The 26436-nt window shown below is 49.1% G+C and overlaps 1 protein-coding gene across 1 annotated transcript in view; it reads left to right on the forward strand.

Annotated features, from left to right (window-relative positions):
• The first annotated feature begins 1014 nt into the window (after positions 1-1014).
• STOX2 (storkhead box 2) overlaps positions 1015-26436 on the forward strand; it is a 103567-nt gene continuing 78145 nt past the window's right edge. The window contains exon 1 of the mRNA XM_070408149.1: positions 1015-1300. Coding sequence (XP_070264250.1) covers positions 1135-1300 — 166 coding nt within the window. The 5' untranslated portion in view covers positions 1015-1134. The remainder of the gene's footprint in view (positions 1301-26436) is intronic.

Genomic DNA, 26436 nt, shown 5'->3' on the forward strand with positions numbered 1-26436 from the left:
TCTGCAAGCCGGGGCGCCTGCCCAGGCCCCAGCGCCTCCGCGGGGCGTTTCACCGGGAAACCAGAAGCCTGGCCGGATCCGCGCGCTGACTGGAGGCAGCTGGGCGATCAGCGTGAGACCGGGCGTCCACCCCGCTTCCTGCCCTTCGGGAGCCGCTTTGCGCGCTCGAACCCGAGCCGCGGTGCCACCGTGCGGGTGTCGGGCGGCGCGCTCCGCATCCTCGGCAGCCATGGCTCCGTCGCCGCCCTGGCCAGTGAGTCGGAGCATGCATGTGTAGGGGGCACATGCGTGTCGGGGCCCACGCGTGCGCGCGCGCACACACACGCGCACAGGCACGCACACCACCCCGAGCCCGGGAAGGAGCCAGGTTGACGAGACGCTGCAGCCGCGAGGACGCCTCCTGCTCTTCCTGGATCCGGCGGAGCCCCCGGGCCGCAGCTGCCGTCCGCAGAGCTCGCCCGGAGCCCGATGCACACGCGCCGCCCGCTCCAGCCTCTGGGATGAAGACGGCCCCCCGAGGACTGCAGGGGAGGCAGCGCCCGCCCGCACCCGGGACTGCGGGCCGCGCGGCGGGTAGGCCCAGGGGGACCGGGCTGGGACACTGTCATCTCCACGCCTTGCGCTGAGCCGCCCCTCTGGCTGCCCGGGAGCCCGATCCCGATCCCCGGGCAGCCCCGGAGGCTGGGGCTTCCTTGTTTGTTCGGGTCTTTTGTGCCGGGCTCCGGGTTGGCTCAGCACTCCTGCGCTGAATCGGGCCATTGTCTGCGCTCCCATCGCTTCCACGCTGCAAGTCTCGGCGCCCCCACCCCGCCCGCCCCCTCCCCGCCTCCTCCCGGCCGGGGAGCCTCCTAACGTGCCTTTCCCCCTGGAATCTGGAAGCTATAAGCCGGGCGGATTGCAAATGAAGTGTAATGCATTGTGGGACGTGTGTAAAATCGGAGCCTTCGCCGTGCGGGGGTGTGGGGGCGTGGGGAGGGCCGGACCCGCTGCTGGCGGTGTAGACACCGACGAGGAGGGGCTGGGAAAATGCGCGCCGTGTGCGCCCGGGTCGTGCCCGCCGTAGACGGATGAAGCCGCACGCTGCGCCCCGGCACTGAGGCCCCAGGATCGGGGCAGCAGGTCGCCCTCCGCACCATGAAGAAGACCCGCAGCACAACCTTGCGGCGAGCCTGGCCTAGCGCGGATTTCTCCGACCGGGCCTCGGACCGCATGAGGTCCCGCAGCGAGAAGGACTACCGCCTGCACAAGCGCTTCCCCGCGGCCTTTGCGCCCCAGGCTTCGCGGGGCTACATGACATCAGGTTGGTAACCGCGTGGCTGCCCCCGGGCCTGGGCCGCGGGGCGGGCTTCCCGCGCCGCTCCCGGGGTGCTGGCAGGGGAGGCCGGGCGCTGATGGATGCGATAAGTTATGGGGAAAGCAGGAAAAAAAATTAGCTCACATCCACCATTTTGTACCTCCGCAAGATCCACAGCAGGCCCTCTCAATATGGGGTTGGAGAGCGATTAGTTAGGTAAAATAGGGAGGGGGCCGCGCCGGGCATTGGGGCTGCGGGGAGATGAATGCCCGCCAGCTGCGAGCAGCAGCCTCCGGGAGCTCGGTGGGGGAGCCTGCGCCCAGGGTCGCCCGCAGCCGGGGGCTGGCTGGCGCCTGCATTGTGGCCAGTTATCCCCGTGGGCATTTAAACAGCCCCCCTTTCGGGAAAGGAGCAGGTTCCATGCACAGGTCTGAATGTTTGGAGTCAGGGAAGAGCCCGCATACGTTCCCGGCTCGGCCGTGTGCACGCAGCCAACTCTGTTGGAGCTCATTGAATGCGTTCTGTGGGGTATTGGTGCGTATGCGGATCGAACGCTCACATGATTCTGTGTGCATTTCACATAGGTTGCTTTGGATTCGGTTGTGTGGAAAGAAGGGAGGCTGTATTGTGTGTTTGCATGTCAGACGGGAAGGACAAACAAAACGGCAAATGGAACGGAAGGCTTCGAAAAGGGCTGCATCTTAAAAGGCAGAGCCGGGCTAGGCGTTTCCGAAGGAGGCAGGTTCCCTGGGAAATACCACGGCAGGGCTTTGGTGGGTGACTCGGGAACCCAGGGATCGAACCCCGAGGAAAGGCTGAAGGAAGGAAATGCTGGCGCTCTTTCCTGGTTTTCTCCTGACTTAACGGTTGACCATGTGTATGCAGTCATGTGCAAGACATCAATGTTTGTTTGTTTTTCATCCCCGAAGAATTAATTTTCTTCTAAACACCGCGTAATGAAAGTACATCTAACCCCAATCGTTGCAAGTCCGGTCTTCACTGGGAAGATTGCTTTAAGCTTGTGGTTGGTACTTAGGAGTCTAACCCCACTGTCTTCCTCTGAAAACAGCAAGTTTTAAAACACTGGGGCAGTATCTCATGCTGTAAAAATGTCTTGTGACCGCATTTCCATGAATATAAGACCTAAATAAAATAACCATCGTTTTTTATTGCCAAACCTAGCGACATAGGGATGTTGGCACTAAGGCTCCCTGGGCTTTCTTTCATGAACAGCCAAATCTGCAAAGGAAGTGACAACTACAGTTTGTACTTCAATAATTTCAGTCCATCGCAGCTGTGGTTGCTATAGTCTTCCGACTCGTACGAGTAAATTTTGAAGCACACCTAAATCCAACCTCTAAACACCTGTGTATGTAAACCCATATGTGCGCGGAGTGTTCAGGTGATCCAGGTTTTGTGTGCGTAAGGGTTTGAACGGCTTCATTCCACACGGAACAGGGCAGTGCCCTTCTTGTTGCCCCTGGCCAGTGCTCAGACCAAGTGTGAAGCTACAGGAGGCAGGTGGCCATCATTCCTTCAACAAACCTGCAGGACTCCTGAATGATCTCGGGCACGTTTGCTCGGAGCCTGCTTTTGTTTATCTTGGCCTAGCTTCATTACGATCACGTTTTCATTCTTCCCTAAAGAACTTCTCCGCCGTGGCCAGTTCTGCCAGGCATTTTCACTTGATTCTCTCTCCTCGTTTCATTTCTTGACCTGCAAATGGTAAGCACGGCGTAGGGTGATGTCGAAGGATAACGCTGTTTCAGGCTGGTTGGTGGTTCTCTGTGCAGCTTCAATGTTAGGTTGCTTCTGAGAAAAGAAACCCAAAAGGCGGGGGAAGAAGAGCTGTGCCGTTCATTCAGCATTTTCTGGAAGTGCCCCCCCCCCCCCCAGAGCCTTGCTAGATTCTTCTGGGGCTACGGATGGCTTATCACCTGGCTTTGTCCAGGGAGGAAGGGCTGCTATTTATTCTTTATCTTAAATGTTAGCCGATATGAGTAAGAAAAGGTGTTATCGCCAATGGCAGGGAATTGTGAATGTTCAGACACCTACAGGGAACCCCTGGGAGAGTAGACAAAACCGTGCTCATATGCATCTTTATTTTTAGTTGGGGGAGGGGAGGATCTTATCAATTTCCTTTTCAAATATGGCTCCTTTCCAAATATGAGCGTTGGCAGGAATAGATGGGGCATGGAGACACTTTGAGATCATTTACCGGTAGGTCTCTCTCTCTTAGGAAATGCAGAGGAAGTCCACTTGGGTCAGGTTAGTGACTCTAGATACAAACAGAACCTTTGTCACAGGAAATGAAATGGAGAATGGAGCAGCTTGGGAAACACACGAGGCTTTTCATATTTCTGCTTTCTGTTTGTCCAGTCATTTAGCATGATAACTACTGGTCTCATCATACTTCACTGTGAGTATAAAGAACTTTCTGTTGTTGGGTTCAAAGGATAAGACAAGCCTCTTCAGAGATATACTAAATTAAATAACTTCATTGAGACTATTTTTAGAAATCCCCCCAACAAATATTCCTAAAAAACTATGGGGAAAAATGTGTTGTTTTTTTTTTAACTTTAGGTAAAGAAAGAGATCCTTGAAAATTTTACTAATAGTTGTTCTTGTGGTCTGGCATCCCTATCACAGAGTAGGTACTTCAAGTTTTACTCAGTTTATTAAGGCAAAATTGCAGGCATTCCATAATAGCTTTCCAATGAGACAGCACCCTTTTAAGCAGTCTTTTCTCCACTAATAAGTAATTACCAGTTTGAAATGTGATTTACAGTAATACCCTTGACATTTAGCCTGTTTTTTTTGTGTGTGTGTTTTTTTTTTACCTTCAGGGTAAACTACACTTAAGCTCTAGAGGTTAGAGTAGACACCTTTAAAACTTAAAAATATCCTGCGAAGGACAGTTAGAGGATTCCGAAACTTTCAATCTTGCCGGCCATGCCTTATATGACTGTGAAAGCCCCCGATTGATGCTGCCAAATCGAAAATAATCCTTAAGCATTCACAGGCCTCCTGGCAGCCAGCAAGTTCACAGGCCAGGAGATGAGTTCATTGTTCATCTTGAAGATTAATTTCCCAATGAGCGTTTCTGGGTAGGAGGGGGTGGGGGGCGGGTGGGAAGTCTTGCCTTTTGTTCAGATCAAGATGAATAATCAAAAGTGCCTGCATTATCTGAAGAAGAGAAGGTGGTAGAGCAAATGGATGTGGGATCATTCTTCCTCATTTGCTAAAACGAGAGGTAAAAGTAAAACTCCCCACGCAGAGGGAGCTATCTGTGGTCCTCAGTGCTGTACAGAGGAAAACATGCTCATGTACCTCCGTGGGATGGTGTTCATGGCCCGGAGCGTTTTGCTGATCCTCTGTTAGAACTGTGTGAACTTTGACCCCTTGGCACAAATGATGCTATTAACTTTTCGTTGTACTCACGGTCCCCTTCCCTAGCCCTGAGGCTGGGTGCTCCCTTACATCCCACATGTAATGTCACCAGGTTTGGGCATTCTACTGGTCAAGATTGGAAAGTGGTTTTCCACTATAAAGTTCTACGGAGCCTGTTCATAGAAAGTGTTGCTTATGAAGGAGACACCCCCCGCCCCCCCCCCCCCCCGCCCCCATCATGGCACTTTTAGTTTGATATTTGCCACTTTAAAGAGCAATGAGGCACTTTTCATAATATCGTTTTAAAGGATTTGAAAAGATGAAACAAAAGCCCCCAAACTGATATTAAGACAAGGTAAATCCGTTTTTGTTTTTTTTTCCCCCCCTGTTGATTATAAACAGAGGGAGGACTGGGAAGCACACCACCTTCATTAGTTTATTTATTTCCATTTTATAGAAATGAGTTCTGGGGCACCGTTGATGGTGTCCCAGTTCCTCGTGTCCTGTTATTTTAAGAGACCGGGGGACGGCGGGGGGCGGGGGGGGGGGGGGCGCGAGTTTTCTGAGAGCGGAGAACGGACAGCGAGGTTCTGATCTGGGCCTGCCACGAACCAGCTGTGCTCCTGGCGAGTCACATGACCCCCTCCCGTCTGGACAGGTCCCCGAGGTCCACGCTCCCATCACAGAACAGGCCGGGCAGGGGCTCTGTAATGAGCCAGCGCGGGGTTTCCGAGCTCTTACACAGAAAACGTTAGGCATGACCTCTGCCCTTTCTACTGATTGGAGTCATGTGCCTCCGTATGTGGGGGCATGTGGGGAAAGCGCTCATTTTGCAAAGGAATCCTATTTCCTGTCCTCCCCGAACGTTGCAATAACTGTCTGCACCTTAGGGCCTGTCCTGGTGGCCAGAGGACTGGTGTGGGGACATGATGGACAAACACCTGGCAAGTTACAATCCTATACACGTTTCCATAAACAGCGTCCTGTTGCCTTCGCTCCCCTCTTTGCTCTCAGAGATCCGTTTTCAGCCTCACTGCCCCGGCCAGGTTTTAATTTGAAACTACCTGTGTTGACTGCTTTCACCAGGCAAGTGGACGTGAGGGATATTGCCCGTGGTGGTGAATGACTTTATTCTTTATTTCCCAGGGGAACACTGTGCTTACCAAAGGTCACCTCCCTGGGTGTTTCAATGCCTTTTACACTCTGGTGAGCTTTTTTATTCGAAAAAAGGAATATGAGCATATTGTATGAAACCCTTAGCATTTTTACACCTCCGGAGCAATTCTGGCTTAAACTCCCTATACCCTGGAGAGTCAGGACAGTTCAGACAATGGTATGTTCTTTGGTACAGGATCACGTATGCTTAGGGCAGGTATAACCCAGAAGCAACATCTGGTGAGGTCCTCGCGGCTGGGACGATTTGCTGACGCGGGAATTTGGGACAGGCTTTCGTAGATCAGTCCTGGAAACCTGTGTGTGCCTAATCTATACGGTATAAAGTAGAGGTTCTTGTAGTTTGTAAGGATATAGACCGGGGGTCCCCAAACTACGGCCCGCGGGCCACATGCAAATACAAATATTGTATTTGTTCCCGTTTTGTTTTTTTACTTCAAAATAAGATATGTGCAGTGTGCATAGGAATTTGTTCATAGTTTTTTTTTAAACTATAGTCCGGCCCTCCAACGGTCTGAGGGACAGTGAACTGGCCCCGTTTAAAAAGTTTGAGGATGCCGAAACCGGTTTGGCTCAGTGGATAGAGCGTCGGCCTGCGGACTGAAAGGTCCCAGGTTCGATTCCGGTCAAGGGCATGTACCTGGATTGCGGGCACATCCCCAGTAGGAGGTGTGCAGGAGGCAGCTGATCGATGTTTCTCTCTCATCGATGTTTCTAACTCTCTATCTCTCTCCTTTCCTCTCTGTAAAAATTCAATAAAATATATTTAAAAAAAAATAAAAAAAAAATAAAAAGTTTGAGGACACCTGATATAGACTCTAGTCAACTCTTAATTAACCTTAGCCACAGCAACGCAAGAAGGAGATGACATGGGTAATTTTGTGAGTTGATAATAAACTCTCCCTTAAGTAGTTCATCCCTAGACTATTTTTATTTGACAGTGGAATGCATAACCCGTTGGTCAGAAACGCCTAATGATTTCTACCTCCTAGATGTTTCTACAATCTGCCCCCCCCTTCGTCTCTGTGGTTTAAATCTTCTCTTCCGTTATAATATCTTCCAAACTGACCTTGCTTCCAGTCCAGTTCTTCCTCCACGTGTGCCCAGAGGAGGTTTTAGTTTTTCAAACCTCTCCTAAAGCAAAGCTGGTCACGTTCCATCTCCTTTTACTGTCTCTCCGGCCTGGGGATGAGGATCTGGGCCAAGGCTCTTCATGGCATGACCAGGCCACTTTTCCAAGCGCTTCTTCTCTTCCTCCCCCCTTCCCCCACTACCCTGTGCTCCAGGCTCCAGAATTTCTCCCCCTTCCAGAGCCACTCACTCGCCCCTTCCCTCTAAGCCTTCCTCCAATCCTCTCCAGAGGAATCCCTCCTGGCATTTGTTAGGTACTTGTGCTATGGCGACTTGGTCACGTCGTGTGGCATCGAGAGTTTACATGTGTGTCTCCTGTGCTAGCTGGCAAGTTCCTCAGTGGCCATACGTGTTTTATTCACATCTCTGTTTTGCCAGCAACCACAGAGCTTGGCACACAGCAGACACTCAGTCAGTGTTTATTGGAGGAATGAATAAAACATGGCTTCTCTTAAAAAGTTGGATGAAGAGATGGTTTGAACTAATGTGAGTCATCCTCTCATAACTATGGAATAAATATATATATTCACGTACATAAATGTCTGCAAAGATATAAGATTCTACTCTCCAAGGACCTCTTATTGTAGTGGTAGACCAAGGGCCTCCTCCTGCAGTGGTAGGTAGACAGGACGAGCTCTCAACGAGTCGACCATTAGAAAACAGTAAATAATAGCATATAATCAAGAGCCCAGCGGGGTGGTAGATACGGTTGGTGTAAGTGGAATAGCAGGTCAGAGAGTAGAAGAATGTCAATTCGAAAAGGCTGCCTGGAGGGAGGACTTGCTTGTGTTGTGAGGGACTGGGTAGGATTCTAAGAGACAGAGAAGGAGAAAGATGGGGTGGGGGGAGGTTGTGGAGGCAGCATGAACCCCGGCATGAAGCTGGGAGTGAAAATGTCTATGTGAGGTTGGTCATGCTGTCACTTTGGGGAGCAACTAGAAATAACATGGAGCTGGGCCGGTGGGATCTGAAACGTAGGTGGAGTTCAGGGTGTATGGGGTAGGTCACGGGTTTGTGACTTGGGGAGAGGAGTGATGAGAGGAGTGGTTTTGGAAGAGGTGTCTGGCTGTGGTTTGCAGGGCACGTGAAGAGTCTCAAGGCCAGGAGGCCGGCAGGTGGTGGAGGGGCGATGTGGTCAAGCAGTAGGTGATGGGGGACCCCCACACAGCAGTGGTTTCCAGCGCTGCTAGGCATCAGCACTCCCCCCTCAAGGTTCTCCTACCCAGGTCTGTATACCACCTGTCCTGTTATTTATGTCATATTTTCCATTAACTTGACCTACTTCTTTATTCAAATGAATTAAAAAGAAAAGGTTATATTTTACGTGAAAGTAAAAGTTTCATTTGATAATTACAGTTTCTAATCCCCATTAGAATTAATGCGTTACTCTTTCAGTGAAAAATACTCAACTGAAGTGACCTGTGCCGAGTGGTCCTCATGTCACACGGTGGAAAGCCTGCAGCAGGCATGGGAGGAGGGATGGGCAGTGGAGAGGGAAGGGAGAATGGGAGAACAAGGAACTGACTCTTCACTGTAACTGACTCGATTTAAGAGGTGGAAGAAAATCAAAGGTGAATCAGAGATTTGGGCTGGAAGAATGCGATGACTGACCAGGAAGCTGGGGGAGTGGAGCAGGCGATGAGCTCCATTTGGGGCCTATGGGTTGATCGTCCAAGCAGAGAAGTCCTTTAGGCACACAGGTGAACAGTTAGGGTTCGGGGTGTATCTGGAGGTCACCTACTTAGCTACGTTAGTTGGGACCATGAGAATAGCTTAGCTTTTTATTTTTAAACTAGAGGCCCGATGCATGAAATTCGTGCAAGAGTAGGCCTTCCTTCTCCCGGCTGCTGGCACCAGCATCCCTCTGGCACCCGGGACCTGGGCTTCCCTCCCAGCCCCGGCTTCGTCTGGAAGGACGTCTGGTCTAATTAGCAGATTACACTTTTATTATTATAGATACAGTTTTATTGATTTCAGAGAGGAAGGGAGAGGGAGAGAGAAATAGAAACATCAATGATGAGAGAGAGTCATTGATCGGCTGCCTCCTGCACACTCCCTACTGGGGATCGAGCCGGCAGCCTGGGCATGTGCCCTGACCAGGATTTAAACCATGACTTCCTGGTTTATAGGTTGACGCTCAACCACTGAGCCACACCAGCCAGGCTAGCTTAGCTTTTTGTACTTCATGCTCCGTATCTTAAAGGGGGCCGATGACTGATTCACTTTCCGGCAGGTGGAGGATCGGTTGGATTCCCGTAACGTTGAGTCCTGCTTGGGTTTCTGAAAGCCTGGGTTGTTGAGGTTAGGATTTCTTGGAGACCGACTGCTCTCCTGTCTGTAAAAACAAAGTGCCTTTTAATTCCAGGACTTGTTTTATTAGTGTTTGCATTCATTCAGAAGCTATTGGATTGTTGATGAAAGGGATATGCTTTTGATATTTATAGTCAGGGTTTGGAAAAAGTTAGAGCAATACAAGTAGCAGCACAAAAGACCAGACCAGCTCTGTAAATAACGTATATTTTAAACATCTGTCTTATACCTATTCAGTTGAAAAATTACGGCTTAGGTAACTCATATTCACAGTCAAAATCTCCATTTATCTTTCTGCTTACATCCATGATGGCCCCTCCAGGCCAAGTCTTCTCTTGCTGAAGATAAAAGAGAGCTGTCTGGCAGATGCCTGCCAGGCTTGGGGGGAGAAGGCCTGTCTTTCTGATGGGTGCGGTTCGAGAGGGAGGCCCCACCCAGCTCCCAGTTCACCCCCAGTGCAACCCGACTCCAATTCCTAGCTAGCTGGTTCCCTGAAGACTGCTCTCAGACCTTTTCTTGCTTTGGGCATATCCAGCTTTTGCTTTGAAATCATTTCATTGTGAGATGAAATGAAGGCCCCCGTAGCGATTGAGGTACCTTGGATACCTGTCATTTTTTTGGCTGCCCGTCATCTGAACCCCCTTCCTGTGTCATTTCCTACGGTTCTGAGCTGAGTCTGTCCTCCCAAAGGGTATGTTCAAGTCTAACTTCTGGTACCTGTGACGATGACCGTACTTGGAAATAGGGTCTTTGCAGGGGAAATGAAGATGCAATCATACCAGAGTGGGATGGGCCCTAAATCCAGTAGGACTGGTGTCCTTATAGGAAGAAAAGAGACACAGCTGCAGGGGGAAGGCCAGGTGAGGAAGGAGGCAGAGACAGCGACGTGTCCACCAGCCTAGGTGGGCCAGCGATTGCTGGTCACAGCAGAAGCCAGCAGAGGGGCCTGGGGCGGATTCTCCCTCAGGACCTCGGAGGGAAACGCGCCTGCTTCTGACCTCAGCCTCCAGACGCGAGAGGATGCATTTGGCTGGTTCCCAGCCACCCAGCCGTGGTGTTTTGTTTCAGCAGAGCAGCGACCTCATGCACCACCTGTGGCCAGTGGTGGGAGGCAGGACCTCGTTCCTCTCTGCAGATGCTGACCTTGCCCTGGGATTGCTTTCCTGGACTGCCTGAGATCGAGGGCATGGGCGTGACCTTGGCCTCACCAATGACACTCTGCCTTCCGTGGTGTTGCAGGAAGATGGCAGTGGGGCAGCCGCAGGGGGCGTCCCGTGTGCTGCCAGCCACAGTGTCTGTGCTTGCTCACGGCTGCCCGAGAGTCCTCACCGATCCACGCCTCCCTGTGGCCCTCTGAGTGACCCAGCACATTTCTATAAACAAAAGGCCAGGATTTAGAGCAGGAATACAGGCCGATGGCGTCATGACGCAGCCTCTCCGTTACTGACTGGGTGGGCTCGGACAGGGTACCTATTTCCTCAGGGCCTCGGTTTCCTTACCTGCGAAGTGGGAATAATAATGGTGCACACCATTAGGTTTTGGTGGATTAATAATATAGGTAAAGCACTTAGAAATAAGCTCGGCACATAGGAAACATCGTAACTGTGTTATTTGTCATTAGTATTGTTAAAAGAGCCAGCATTGGTTCCCTCGCAGATAACTGAGAACCCAGAGAACACGGAGAACCTTGGTAGTTGTCCCTTCCAAGCCTGACACGGAGCGGAAACTGCGTGTAGGCGACGTCAGGAAGTATGGTCGGGTTTTACTTTGCAACCACGTGCCTTCATTTTGTATCAAGCTCCCAGAGTCCTTTGTCCCAGGGCCCGCCCCACGAATGCCAGTTCCCCTGCCCTTGGCATCCGGCTGCCTCCTCGCGTTTCAAACTCAGCTCACCTGTTCCCTCTGGAGGCAGTGCCGTGGGCTGGGGTGACGAGCCCCGCCTGCGGACCTCTGAGCTCATATGCAAGGCAGTTGTCATCTTCTTGTGGGTCCTCCCTCTAGACATAAACTCTGAGGACATGGCTCATGTCTCGCTTGGTTGTGCTGTAGCAAGCTCCAGGTATGGAGCCGGTAGGTCGTAGGGGGCCCATGGCCCTGCTGGCGTTCCCGGCGGTGGCAGTGACATCGGAACCTCTGTGTTGCACTTCTGTCTTTCACCGCAGTCTGAGTCGGTGCCCGCAGGTTGATGCTAAGACGGAGGCCTCCAGGGTAACTGGGGGCTGATCGGTGGTCTTGGTCCATTCACATGGGCCGGAGGAGTGAGCTGGCAGGTTAGCTATCCACCGGTGGTACGTATACAGGCCTCTGTCCTGGGATTTTAAAAATGCCACATGAGTCTTTGGTGGAATTATGAAACAATTTAGCTTTCGTGAATGCACTAAACTTCTAAGATAAAACCTCACTTTAGATTAGGTGCTGAAGCTTACGTTATAATGGGACAAGAAACCTAGGAAACGCATTTGAAGTTTCATCTGCGTGGTTTTAATTGAAAAGAGTATTTAGACTTTTTTTTTCCCTCCACACTGGCCCACTGGTTATTTATAACAAAGACAATGAGTAGCTGTTGATACACTTTTTTATATATATTATTGATTTTTTACAGAAGGGAAGGGAGAGGAATAGAGAGTTAGAAACATTGATGAGAGAGAAACATCGATCAGCTGCCTCCTGCACACTCCCTACTGGGGATGTGCCCGCAACCAAGGTACATGCCCTCGACTGGAATCGAACCTGGGACCCTTCAGTTCGCAGGCCGATGCTCTACCCACTGAGCCAAACTGGTTACGACTGTTGATATACTTTTTAAAAATGCTTTTAAGAGGTGCGCTTAGCCAGGGAGAGAGCATGCCCAGAAGAGTCGAACGATGAGTGAGGGCGTGGTGTCAGTGGGCTTGCTGCCTTTGCAATGCTGGTTTCCGTCGGAGGTTCATGAATGACTTCAGATAGCAGAGCGTGTGACTTAGGTTTGCGGCCAGAGGCTCTGGTGCCCGGCCCCCACTCGCTGCCTGTGCAGTCTCGGCATCTTAGATGACCAGCTTACCTGCTTCTTGTCTGTAAAATGAGGATAAAATTATACCTGATTTATGGTTGTTATATGGATTATAAGTGAGTAAATATATGCAAAATAATGAGCATAGTGCCCAACACAGGAAGAACCTAGTACAGTTTTGCTACTATATCATTCTTTCTTTAGGGACATAACTCTGCAGGATCGACTCGTTTCTAAATGTTTTACACCCGAGGGTGCAGAAGAAGGGGACGAGCCCAGATGAGCCCAGCTGGCGTGGCTCAGTGGTTGATTGTCAACCTGTGAACTGGGAGGTCACGGTTAGGTTCCCCGTCAGGGCACATGCCCAGGTTGTGGGCTTGATCCCCAGTGTGGGGCATGCAGGAGGCAGCTGATTGATGATTCTCTCTCATCATTGATGTTTCTATCTCTTTCTCCCTCTTCCTTCCTCTCTGAAATCAATAAAAATATTGTGTTGTTTTTTTAAAAGGAAGATGGATGACAGGCAACTTGTCCAGGGTCAGGTAGAGCTGAAAACCAAAGTAGAGGTCAATCTGATTCTTCGGTTTGGTGCTCATTTCATCGGAAACCAACTATTCCCTTCCTTACTGATTTGAGTATGGGGTCTCCTAAGAAATCTCCAGAATTATTCGTTTACCTAAGTGGGCTTGCTTGTCCTTGGATTTCCTTCTTAGGAAAAATGGTAGAGAATCGTCGTGTATTTAATATTCCTGTGCGCTATAAATCCCAGCGAACTTGGCTTCACCTGAAATCAGGGGAAAGATGCTCCGTGTTGTGTGATCGGACACGGTTAATCCGAGGCTTTCCTGTTGACGTTTCAGTGAAGTTAAAGGAAAACTAGCTCGGTGGAGCCGAGGGTGGAGCCGTGTGTGCGTGGGGCTGCTCGTGCAATAAGACTATGTCCCCGGGACTCAGTGTGTGGAACACGGGCTGGGAGAGCAGGTCCCTGTTTCAAGGCCCGTTTGAAAAGTGGAGCTCAGTGGCCTCTCCCCAAACCGAGGGCAGCGTCCTCCTTTGCAGTGCCAGCTCCGCCCCTCCGGCCAGGGCGCCCCCTTACAGGCGGTTGGGGATCCAGGGGCCCGGTTTCCAGTAGGACTGCATGAGCAGCTGGTGAGAAGGGCCTGGAGCTCTGGGGACAGCTCCCACCACCTCCCTCTCCACTGCCCCTCGCTTTCCAGGCAGTCCTGGGAACCACCGCCGGCCCGATCGATCGGGGAACTTGGAGCTTCCCCGCTTCCCACTCCTCCTGTATCCACTCCCGAGGCTCCACTTCTGTTCATATTCACCTCTCCGCCCTCCCCACCCCCTGCCCCACTGTCCCTTCCTCACAGCCCGAGGGGAGCACCTAGAGAAGGAGGAAAGTGTACTGAGTGGCTGCTTTATTCGCGTGGCTCTAGCTAACTCCTTGAACTTCGCAGGCCTCCTCTCATTAGGGTTCCCAAGTGCAGTCCAGGCACTGGCTTTGGTTGGCTGAAGCCCAGCTTTCGGAGGCTCCAGACCTTGTGTTCCTGCGTGTTGCGCCCTGCGTGGTGCGGGTGATTGACATGTGTGGAGCATGCCAGAGGACATTCGTTTGGGAGGCAGAGGGCCTCGTAGGTGGTGGTATCATCCTATCGTCCTGATCTTCAGGGCCAGAAGGGGAGGTTTCCGTCGTCAAGTGCAGACGGAGGTGAGAAGGCACGTTCTCTCTCTCCAGTGCAGTCCTGCAGCGTCTGAAGCCGGGACTGAGGCTGGGGCTCCCAGGAAGCGTGGGTCACGGCTACTCAGCGTCTGTCTGTCTGTCTGTCTGTCGTGTACTCAGGTCCCGCCAGGCTTCTGCTCAGCGTGGTGGTGGGAAGCCAGAGGTCGGAGGGCCTGGGGCTGAGGCACAGGCTTCCTTCCTGGGCCTGAGCACGGGCTTCCTAACACAGCAGCAGAGCTCCTGAGGGCTCCTGAAATGTCGATGTCCAGAGGGAGCCTCTGCCCCTCCCCCCCTTTTCCCCCATGGAAGGGAACCCGTTTACTGAGCATGTACTTGGTACCGGCCCGTGCGCGTAAGAATGACCTCATTTAGTCTCAGAATAGTCCCAGAGGCAGCCGCTAATTCGTGTTTGAAGCAGCACAGATGACAAAACGGAGATCTTATTCACACACACACACACACACACACACTTTCAATCATGTATGTATACAACGCCTATATGTTAGCTGTTAGTAAAATTAACTCCTGATTTTTAAGCAATTATGAAATATTTTCTCTCGCTCCCCCCGGGGTTCACCTGGCGCTTTCCCTAGGGTCCCCGCCCGAGAGGCCTCTGTTGTGCGGAGAAGAAAGATGTTCGAGTTCCTGCTTATTCAAAGGCTCGAACCTCCAGTATTTGTGTATGTACGTTCCATGAAAATAATCTCTACTCTGCCAGCTGGAATTCTGAGGATTCCCTGGCCTTGCCCTCTCCCAAAGCTGGCAGAGGGTGGGGATGGGGGTCAGGTGACAGCTGAATCTTTCCCGGTCGCTGGTTCTTAGCTTCTCTTCGGAGTGGGTTTCTTCTCCTTCCATCGTGAGCCCCTGGCTGTCTCCACTGGCTGTCAGTCATGCCGTGGGCAGCCCTGATCCTGGCGGGGTTGACATTGTTAGGGTTGCCCAGTTCCTAGGACTCAACTTATTTGGCACAAAGGTAGCTGACAACAAATTTGAAACTTCAAATGGAAAGCAGTCCCTCCCCTCTCCCCCAAATATAATTTCATTCACTTGTAAACTGTTTTCTCCTGCTGACTCATGTTCTCTTGTACTCTTCTTAACTTGCGAAAAATTGCTGAAGAAACCCTGGATTCAGTGCAATCTATCTTTTACCATCTGTTGTTGTAAGAATTTAGACGGAACATTATTCCAAGTATAACAATAGGCCAGCATCCAAATAACTGACTGTAACAATACCCAGCCCAGTGATTTAAAATAACGGTACCAAGGGGCAAAGAGGGAGGAGTTTTATGGGTCTGAATGATGTAAAATAGGATTCAGTCCAAGGTAATCAAGAAATTAATAAGCTAGGCATTTTGATGAATATGATGAAAATATAGATGGTTAAAAGTGGGTAAATGGACGGTATCTTTGCTAAGAATCAGTTATGGTTCAGAGTACATCAGAGGGATATTATAAACTCTTCAGTTTAGCGGAGAAAGAAAAGAGTGTCCTTGCAATTCCCCGTAGGAGGGTCACGGGGACGATTCTTAGCAGTTTCTCCCAGTTTTTCGGCAGTCAAGGAGGATGAGTTCTGTAACCCATGGCAACGTGGTGAGTGTGACTCACAGGAAAGCGTGGTCTCCGGGTACTGCTCCTGCCAGTGGGAGGGGAGGCTGACGCCATGCGTTTGTGGTGGCATTTCCTTTTAAATTTAATTTGATGGGATGATTTCATAACTGGTGCACTGGAGTCTGAAATGCAGAGGTAGGAAAACCAGACATTCGAATTTTTCTAGGATTGGCAGTTAGCCAAGCAGGATCAGAGCAGACACCCTCTCTCCCCGTGCCACCTGGGAGTGGAGCCAGAGCTGGTCACCTCCCCTGGGGCTGTGGTCTTGCAGAAGCGCAGGTGCCGTATATGAGGTGATCGTGGATTCCACCTGACCTTCTGGCTGGCTCCCTGGTGATGGTGTTCTGGATACCGAAACGGCGAATCTAAATGGGAAAGAAATGCAATAGGCAAAAATCTGAATCTTTTTCTCAAAGTTATCCAAAACTCGCTTTTGAATTGTCTGAAGAGTAATTGCCATCTGAGGACAGTGTCGTAAGACTTTTTTTTCCTGAAGGACCACCCATGTTCTTCTCTGGCTCCAGTCAAGAAAAATTGATCATCTAACAAGGCCGCTGTCAGGGGGACTTGCTACGGGTATAATGTTCCACTCCAGTGGTCGGCAAACTGCGGCTCTCGAGCCACATGCGGCTCTTTGGCCCCTTGAGTGTGGCTCTTCCTAAGCTTTAGGAGTACCCTAATTAAGTTAATAACAATGTACCTACCTATATAGTTTAAGTTTAAAAAATTTGGCTCTCAAAAGAAATTTCAATCGTCGTACTGTTGATATTTGGCTCTGTTGACTAATGAGTTTGCCGACCACTGCCGTAGACAATGTAATAACTCTAACCAGGTCTGGAATTACACTAATTTGGGATAATTAGGAGGAAGATTTCTCTAAATAAGTGAAAGATTTAAATTTTATAGAAGTAATGGAGTCATTACTTTCATGTCCTTAGGCAATCTGAGGATGGATAAATTATTTATCATTAGCACATCAATTGTTGCCATATCAGAGACCGCTCCTTTAGTATTTGAAAATAGGTTATTTTTTTCCTTCTTCAATTATTGACGTGGTCCCCAGAAACCTTGTTTATGCCACTTCTGCGTGCTCGCAAAAGATGACCTTCAGCCTAGTCCTATCGCGTAATCCCCGAACTCCAAGTTGGTAGATTTCAAATTAAAATGCAATTGTGTTAGATGGGCGGGTGAGCTCATTCTATTTCCTTAAAGACCTCTCGAGTCTTCTGCTTTCTTTCTAAAAAGAAAGGAGTAATGCTGTCATTATGAGAGCAGATGTGTCTTTAAAACTCACAAACAATACATTAAGAAATCATAATACATAAATACATAAACAGATATTGAAAATAAATTATTCAAGATAAACTTAAAAGGTAAAGTGGAAAAGGATGATGTTCAAGATGAAAATAAATAAATGATAAAAATTAAAAATAAGTGTACCATTCAAGATGAACATTCAAAATGATAAATATCCCAGAAGAGATAAATGATAAACACAATGTTTTTCCCAAAGACTGTTGTAGAATTTGTGATAATAATGTACATCACTTAATTGAGGGCCTATAAAATGCCAGTTATATTCTCTCACTTAGTTCAACCACTCCTCCTATGAGGTTGGCACTGTGAATGTGTCAGTTTGCTGATGAGGAATCTGAGCTTGAACTTTATACAGAGTTAAGATTCAAATCCAGGTCTGAGTTTTCTTAGTAAAAACCTTTAGTACTTCACTTTCCACTTTAGAATTACCGGAAAGCAAATGGTGTTTTTAACCAGACCCGTAAAAGAATTAGGAGATGGAAACTGGGCAGCGAGCGAAGGATCAACAGACTATTAAACAGGAAGAAAAAAGTGGTGTTAGCACAGAAATGGCAGCATGCTCTGAGGATCAGAACAGCCCGTCTTGATGAGTGGCAGCCATGGACCCTGATCTCTTTCCAAGCCAGTTATCAATTCTTTGCACACACAGATGTTTCCGGTGGTTTTCAGCTGAAGAAAAAGTCAACGCCAACTAGTGACTCCAGGCCCAGGTTTGGGAGAGGCAGCCGTGTAGCCTGGCCTCTCTGTGTCCCGGGCGTACGTGGGACTAAATAATCGCACCGCCTCGTGGGGTTGATCTGAGGATTAAATGCCTTAGCAGATGTAAAGCCTTGAGAATAGTGCCCGGCACATAATTTGTGCTCAGTAACAGTTATTAGTTATTATTATCCTAATATATATAAAGAGCTAGGTGGTGTCATGACCGAACGGGCGACTGGTCATCATGAAGTGCATGGAGCACCTCTCAGGCTCCCCCGCCCCCGGCCCTGGAGCTGCTCACCATGGGGGGGGGGTGGGGGGCTGGCGGCAGTGTGGGACTGGGGACTGTTGAGTGGTGGTGGCGGGGTGCTTTTCGGGGTGGCCGTGAGCTTAGGGGAGCAGTCACCCAGGCGGCAGCGAGTTTCGAGAAGCAGTCGCGGGGCTGGGGAGTTTCGTGGAGCAGTCGCAGGGTGGGGGGGGGGGGGGCTCGCAGAGCAGTCGAGGGGCCCCAAGCATTGCGGAGCGTCCTGGGGCGGGGTGCTTCATGTAGCATCGCAGGGTGGCAGAGGCCATGCGACGGAGGCCAGACTAGGCCTAGGGACCCTAACCGTGCACGATTTCGTGTGCACTGGGCCTCTAGTTATTAATAATAAGCTTGTGGTCTGAGTATGGGAATAAGTAGCTTTGGGTCTCCAAGAAGGGGTCATGTATTTCTTATTATCCCCTCCTTTTAAAAAAAAATATATTTTATTGATTTTTTACAGAGAGGAAGGGAGAAGGGATAGAGAGTTAGAAACATCGATGAGAGAGAAACATCGATCAGCTGCCTCCTGCACACCCCCTACTGGGGATGTGCCCGCAACCAAGGTACATGCCCTTGACCGGAATCGAACCTGGGACCCTTGAGTCTGCAGGCTGAGGCTCTATCCACTGAGCCAAACCGGTTAGGGCTCCCCTCCTTTTTTTTACAGGTAGGAAAGGCTTAACTGCCAGTAATTACAGCCCCCCTGACCTACAGGGAGCAGTTTCAATAGCGTGTGTAGAATAGGTTGGTTTTGCGGAATAGACATGGTACTTCTTCAGTCCGCGTGCTGCTGATCTGGAAGTAGCAATTAGGACGTAACAGTCATCATGTTGCCAGCTGATGTTTCTGATACGAGGTAGGAGTGTGCATGTGTGCTGGGGTGACATCCTAATTATGGCCGCATTTGGCCCTTTTGGGGGCTTCACCCAGCGCTCCACATCCGGGGGGCTCTGCCATCAGCCTTCCAGTCTCCTCCATGAGGAAATACCTCCCTTCTGTCTGCAGGTCAGGGAGCAGACCCTCAGCGGGGACAGGCTCCCACCTGCACCCCAGAAACGCACTCGGCCCTGTGTCTCTCCCGCTGTTGGCGGCTCGTCTTGCAGAGGATGTGCTAGGACCCGCGCGGGGGTCATGGTGCTCCACAGAGTGGACAGGACTGCACATGTTCCCCGTGGGACAGAGGGCCTGGTTCCGTTTTGCATTGCTGGCTTCCCAGTGTAGTGGCAGCCACTTCCTAACACAGCGGTTCCCAACCTGTGGGTCGCGACCCCTTTGGCGGTCGAACGACCCTTTCACAGGGGTCGCCTAAGACCATCCTGCATATCAGATACTTACATGACGATTCATAACAGAAGCAACATTACAGTTATGAAGTAGCAACGAAAATAATTTTATGGTTGGGTCACAGCATGAGGAACTGTATTTAAAGGGCCAGAAGGTTGAGAACCACGGTAACAGATAGGTCTTCAGCCCAGGCCGCTGTCCTCAGTGCCCTTGTTCCTGTGGCCTGGGTTAGGAGGGGAGCAGTTTGAACCATGAGATGGTCTTCCATCTGGCATCGCCCTCCTGTTCATCGCTGCGTCTTCCCAGTCCATGGGATGCCCACAGCCCCGGTCGCTGCCTTTCTTTGCAAAAGGACAACTCTTGGGATTAACAACTTCAACAAAACGCATGCGCATAAGGCTGCCTGCCTCAGTGCCTGGAGGAGCTTGGGTTTGGCCCTCTCAAGACTCTGGAGAAGTGTATGTTCCCGTGGAGAGAGCGCTGCGGAGAGAGCGCTGGAGAGAGGGGAGCCCTGGCCTGCAGAGCTCTGAGAGGTTTCAGTTACTAATGGGTGGTCAGGAAGTGGGTCCAGAACAAACTTGTAATTTTGCGGAGGCACGAATTTTAATCGTGTGTCCCGCCATCGTGGGCGGGGGCCCTCACCCAGTGCCCGGGCCGAGCCTGGCACCAGCGTGCAGGCTGGTGGGGCCCTGTGGGTCTGTCCTCACAGCTCCTGCGACAGGAGGGGGTTACCGACGTGATGCCCTGTAGGAAATGGTCCTACGTTGGGTGCTGGGATGTAGCGGAAATGGAGATGCCTGACAAAGCCATGTTTCCTCCAGAGAAAAACAAGTTTGGATAACGTGTGAAATACAGAATGGGGTGATGGTTTGGGCCCGTGATATAACTCAAGCCCCGAAAAAGTAGCCCCCGGAACTGTACTGAGAATGTACTCTGAATACATTTTAATTGCTCTCTTGGGTTTCATACACACAATCTGTAAACAGGTAACTTAAAATTTTTAGTTATTGGGAGAATTACATGGAATAGCATCATATTGGAAAATGCAGAGATTTGTTGAAGTCAGGGGACCTATCCATTACTAATGACTGGTTTCTTTTGTACAGCGTATAGGGCGAGACCAAAAGAATGTAGGGCTGTGTGCCCTGTATACCAAGTAAGCAGCTATAATTAAGTCAAGGGCTTTGTGCTATATTTTGATTCTGTGGTGACATTGGCCTTCCCTGGAATAACACTGTACATAACTTAGATACAAATGTTGCAGGAATTCAAGGAAAAGAGTGGTGGGTGTAGGAGAAGTATGCCTTTTCTCCTTGTACCACGTTAAGTGGAAGTACGTTGGGTCATTGCCTCCCCGAGTGCGATATTGAGATACAATCTATGTCAATGATCCGTTGCGGGCTGGTATTTCCGGTATTCAGAATGAGACTGAGAAGGTGATGGACTCTCTGGCCATAGATCGCACCAGGTTCTTCTGAGCCTTTTGTAAACATTAGAACTAAATGCACAGAGAGACTCCTGCTAAGGGTTCGTAACTCTCAGTTCCCACTCCGCCCCCCCCACGTGCCCTCAAAGAGACCGTTGAGCAGCACTGAGTGGTGGGGGCCGGGGCACCGCCGAGGCGTAGTTAAATGCATGTCTGAGGTGCAGCAGCCAGCCAGGCGTATGTTCACTGCTCCCCGGTCACCTTTGCACATCTATGGACAGCTAGTTATCCCAGCCACATAGCTGTTTTTAAAAAATATATTTTGATTGATTTTTATTGATTTCGGAAAGGAAGGGAGAGGGAGAGAGAGATGGAAACATCAATGATGAGAGAGAATCATTGATCGGCTGCCTCCTGCACACCCCACACTGGGGATGGAGTCTGCAACCTGGGCCTGTGCCCTGACAGGGAATGGAACTGTGACCTCCTGGTTCATTGGTTGTCGCTCAACCACTGAGCCACGCTAGCCAGCCACAGCTTTTGTTTTTTTAACAAGGAAATTGGATTTCGTAAAGTTTTAAAGCTTAATATAAGATTAGAAAGCTATATTTCTTTCCTATTTTTTTTTTTTTTCCTTTGAGGAAGAGCCATCTTTCCTTTTTATGCCATCCCTCGGTAATTTTGAAAACCTGGTTCCACGCTGATTCAGATCTCCAGTGTTCTCTTTTTTTTCTTGCATAACATTCCGGGCGATGTCTGTAGCTTCTGGAGGTGTCTCAAGTCAGAGAGACTGAGCCTAAACCACAATAGGCGATTCTACTGGGGATAATGAAAGTGTCATGATTAGTATCAAAATAGCCCTTAAAAATATTCATCTGGAAACTAGGATTTGTTGTTGAAATGATTGTATTAAATCCAAATTCTAGCTTGCGAGAGTAACTTTTTTTTTTTAAATCGCTCAAAAGATCTTCACTTATTATCTGCCAAAATATATTGGTTATGGAGCTGCCATATTCCTGGTGTTCTCCCCTGCTGGCTTCTTCTGTGATACCTAGTTTCTAGAGGCAAGCAAGGTGTTAGTGCCCGGAGTCTAGGGACAGGAAAAGCACGGCTCCTGTTCTCATGGAGTTGCAGACTATGGGGGAAGATAGGAACTGAGAGCAACGCACTACGCCTGGAAGGCAGTGTGCAAGGGAAGGAGAAGCCCAACTGAGTCTGGAGAGTAAGGGGGACCAGGAGGTGACCATGCAGTTTACCACCCAAACTGGACCACTTGGGCCAGTGAAAGGGGCATGTTGGTCATAAACCCCAGCTATCCCAGACGGACTGAGATTCATGGTTACCCTGCTTCCGGGGGTAAGGAATGTGCATGTCATTCAAGAGGCGATACACAAGGAGCCGGGGAAAGTGTTCAATCCAGCAAGTGATGCGATAAAACTCGGCACCGTGGAAAGCAATAGGGGAGGCACGGAGACCATGTAAGTGCTGTTCCAGGGCCCGGGCCTGAGCAGGAGCTGGCCAGGAGGTGTGACAGTGGACAGGCAGAGTGGGGGAGCCTTGATCCGTCAGATAGAGTGGACGAGCAGGAAGGCTTGAGTGGCGTCACTTACTGAGGTGGAAATGCCTGGGGAGGAGAAGGTTGGGAAGGCGGGCAGGAGGTGTTGGTGACTTCCGTTTTGGATATGTCGCGTTGGAGGCGTTTATGCAGCTATACACGTAGAGATATTTGAGGGACAGTTTTCCCCTTCGGTGTTTACCTGAAAACCAGCCTGCGTTATATGGTCCTGGCATTGTTACTTACGGCTTCAACTCCCGTAAGATCTTAAGAGCAGAGATTTGCTTTGTTTCACTCAAGGATCGTGGGGGTCTGGAATAATCTGGTTACTGTTTTGAGCCTTGAGAAAAGTGCCGTGGCTGCTCTTCTTGAAGCAACTTGAACGTGGCTGTGAAATGGGGTCCCCACCTGCCCCTCAGAGCTGTGGGAGGTGCGGCTGCTTCTGCAGCTGTAGGGCTGAAGGCCTGTCCGGCAGGAGAGCTACTATTTGAACAGTGTTTCCAGCCGCTTGCAGACTACGGCTTCAGAGACACCTGGTATTTATAAAGTTCTTATTCTCAAGAGCTTGCCTATATCGCCCCATATATTCCCAGGACATACATATGAAGTTGGCAAGAAGCAGAGCCACATTCTAAATGGCCCTGAAAATAATAATAATAAATATGACAGTGCTTTCTGAATGCTTTACTGGTTCCTGTTTACATTGCTTTGCTATTTACATTTTTAAGGTGCATCAGTTTAGGTTTCTCCTTAAGCTCCTGGGTGATTTCAGAAGCAGATTATCTGGATTACGTCCAGAAACATTTATTTGAATTTTCGGACAGATACAAGTATCATAGCTCCCCCCCCCCCCCAATGTGTTTTAAAGGACAGTAGTTAATTTTAAATTTGATAGTGTAGGTTTTGCCAAAGACGTAATTGGGAACGGCATTTCTGAAGTATTGAATCATATTGAGATTAAAGTGATTCCATAAAAATCTATACAAAAACAAGGGAGTTCTGGGTCATAGTACAGGGCGCCCAACGTGGGCATTATAATGATTTCCGTTTTGGGGAATACTGTGTTTAAAATGGCAGTATCTTATGTTTGGAAAAATCATTTCTCATTTATGTATACTGTACCTCATCCTCTCTCCCTCCCAAAGGATTTGAGATGTCTTAGGTAGATATTTAAATATAATATACTTTTAAAATTAAATAAATGGAAAAGTGGACAAAGGGAGAATAAAAGGAAGAAAGTAAATGGACGGTAGGTTGTTTAAGAATTCAGAAAAAGAGGATATAGTGCTGTAAGCAACAAGAAATTCAAACTACATTGCAACCTATTAAAAGATAAAAATATAAATATGATATTTAATTGAATAACCTCTTCTCCTCTCTCCTGAATGCCCTGCCCACACCCATTCTCTTTAATGAAGAAAAGACTTATTCAGTCACCTTGATTTACATACATAGTTATCTTTTATTTTGATTTAACCTGTCCTTTATTTAGTAAATGAAAACAAATACTGTATCCAAATTCTTTTATCCCACAATCCCTTGATTTGAGACCCTCTGTGCCTCAACAGACCCCCCCCCCTTTTTTTTTTTAGGACAAATACTTTGGTAATGCTTCTTTTTCTATCCAGAAACATAATCTCACCAACACCCCTAATTTCAAAAAAAAATCATTGTGTTACCTAATTATAAAAGAAGTTCGAGACAAGAAGAATGTAGTTCATAATAAAAGAACGTGTGTATTAATATTTGAATTCGAGGCTAGGGCTTCATGAGAAGCTGTGAGTGGTCAGCGGCCGGCACCTATCGGGGCCTTGCCACCAAGTGCAGACACAGCTGGTCCGGGCGAGCTGCCCGGGTGGCCCCCACAGGATCGCCATCCCCACGGGTGACACCATTTTCTGAAATGAGGACAAACTCCAGGCACCATTCCAGCAAAGCCCAGTGTGTCCCCATCCAGCGGTAATCCTCGAAAATGCAGTGTTCCCGAAGCTGGGCACAGCAGCTCCGTGTTCCTGTGTCACATGGAGTTCTGTCCTCAGTGAAAATAATTACGAATAAATATTTCACAAAGTGGATGTTCACTGGGACGCCGGGAAGCAGGGACACACCTTCTGGGGTCCACCTCCCCCCCCTTCCCCCGTGCACTGTGGAACTTGCAGCGAGCCCCCAGAAACTTAACCTGGATACAATGGCACCTTCTCACAGAGGTTCCAAACTTCTCTACTCGGTGTCACCCTGCTGACAGAGAAGAAGAGGAACATGAAGAGAAGCGATGTCAAGTTCATCTGCAGGGTCGTCTTTCCCTTAGGCCGGGAATGTAGCATTTGGGGATCAGCTGCTCTGAGCATGGTAAGGGTCAATGTTTCTGTCTCCCTGTTCCAGAAAAAAAACAAAAAAACGGAAGGAAAACTGAGGTGAGAGGATGAAAAGTGGGGTGAGTGGTCTGAGGCCGGGCACAAGGGCAGAGCGTTGGTAGCTCAGGGAAATCAGACCAAACTGAATCCCAGCCCTGGGAGCTGTATGATCCGGAAACATCTTTAAAAATTCTGAGTCTCTTTCTTCACCTGCTACACAACTACTGAGGCCTCGTTTATAAGGTTGTTGTGCGAATGGACGGGGTGATAACGTATTAAAGTGACTGGCATTTTGCCTGGAATCCGGGACGTCCTTCCCAACTGCCCTTTGGAGCTGCCGGCTTCCTCTGTCTCCTCTCCTGCAGAGGCTTATGGCCATGGTGTTGGCATTGCCAGGAGGGGATGTAAGACTAGCAATTAGGTGAAATTTTTTCTAGGTTCTTCATTAATTTTTAAGGTAGAAAACCTGATATATGCTGCTTTATGTGCCCTGCAGCACCCTGCATTTTCATTGAAATGAACTCTCTGCATTCCAGATTTGGATTTTACATTTCAAAACGGTCATGGAAGGGGAAAAAGGTTATTTTTTAGAAGTGACAAAGGAAATACTTTGCTGTAGGAGTTTCAAACACCGCACTTGTAAATAAAATTAAATGTGACATCCTTACCAATCCAACCCAACTTGCTAAGGGTAGCCAACTCCTGATAGATTTTAGACGTCAATACTCCTGCCGTCTCCCCCGTCCTGGGCAGAGGCTGTCTCCATCCGGAGCCTGCGCGCTGTCTCCGGAACCTTCCTCCTGTGTCCTGCTGAAGCCCCGGATAACAGGCGTCCCCGATGCTGCACATGCCGCTCGCCCCAGCACGGCTCCTCTTGGGCCGCAGGGCTGTGACCGACGTGCGTCACTTTATCTTTCTCCTGTGAGGGTTTGGCATTTTTTTTTCTTTCACAGTGGATCATGAATTTGTGGAATACAAGATTTTGATTTATTGTAATAAATTAATTTTATTTTAAGGACTTATGATTTTTATTTTTTATTTTTTGGTATAAGAAAGTTGCTCAAAATTGGGAAATACGGACCAAAACATTGAAATTGTGATTACACATGATGTTCTGTAGGCAGAACTGTGTGTGAAGACCATGAGTGGAAAAACCGTTTCATGAGAAACTAAGAACTTTTTTAGACACTTAATCAGAAATAAGTGTACTGAAAAGAAATACAAGTGTGTGGAAGTCTTTAACATTTAGAGTTGCCAGCCTGCTTATGTTCCCATACGGTAGGAACAGCTGTGGGCTGCGGACAGTTTGTCTTATTCCATAACTTCATGCAGTGTTCTCTCTCATAACCACTGATAAGTCTTGTAAATGCTGTGTCACCTATTTCCATCAGTAACTAATGATTGGAAAAGTTTTTCAAGAATGAGCAATTCTTAAAACATTTGGAGATGTAATGTTGTGGCCAAACGATAGAGGCTTTTATGTATTACTAGTGGCCCAGTGCATGAATTTGTGCACATTGAAAGGAAATTAATTAGTAGAAATATTTTCAATCGGGTCAAGTTTCTAAGCTTTCTAAATCTCCGTTTTCTGGCTAATGGAAAGAAAATAGGAGTCCACCGAGTCTCCTATCTACCTACTCCAGGACTTCTGTGAGGATCATATGAGATGAGGCACGGGAAAATGCTTCACAGACATTTGGTTAAAGTGTAAATGTTTGCACCTGGCTATAAAGCAAGTCGTGTTCCTGGGCTGAAGAAACTCCAAGGAGGCTAGTCACTAGGGAGAGGAAGCCGGGCGTTGCTACGTGATGTCATTACCCGGCGCCCACAGCGACCGTTTCCAGGCTGGCCTGGGCTGTGGGCTGCATTTTGCGCCATGGGG

Source organism: Myotis yumanensis, unplaced genomic scaffold (assembly GCF_028538775.1).
Source record: "Myotis yumanensis isolate MYYU_CA2020_CCGP unplaced genomic scaffold, mMyoYum1.0.hap1 SCAF_3, whole genome shotgun sequence".
In the NCBI taxonomy this organism is placed as follows: domain Eukaryota; kingdom Metazoa; phylum Chordata; class Mammalia; order Chiroptera; family Vespertilionidae; genus Myotis; species Myotis yumanensis.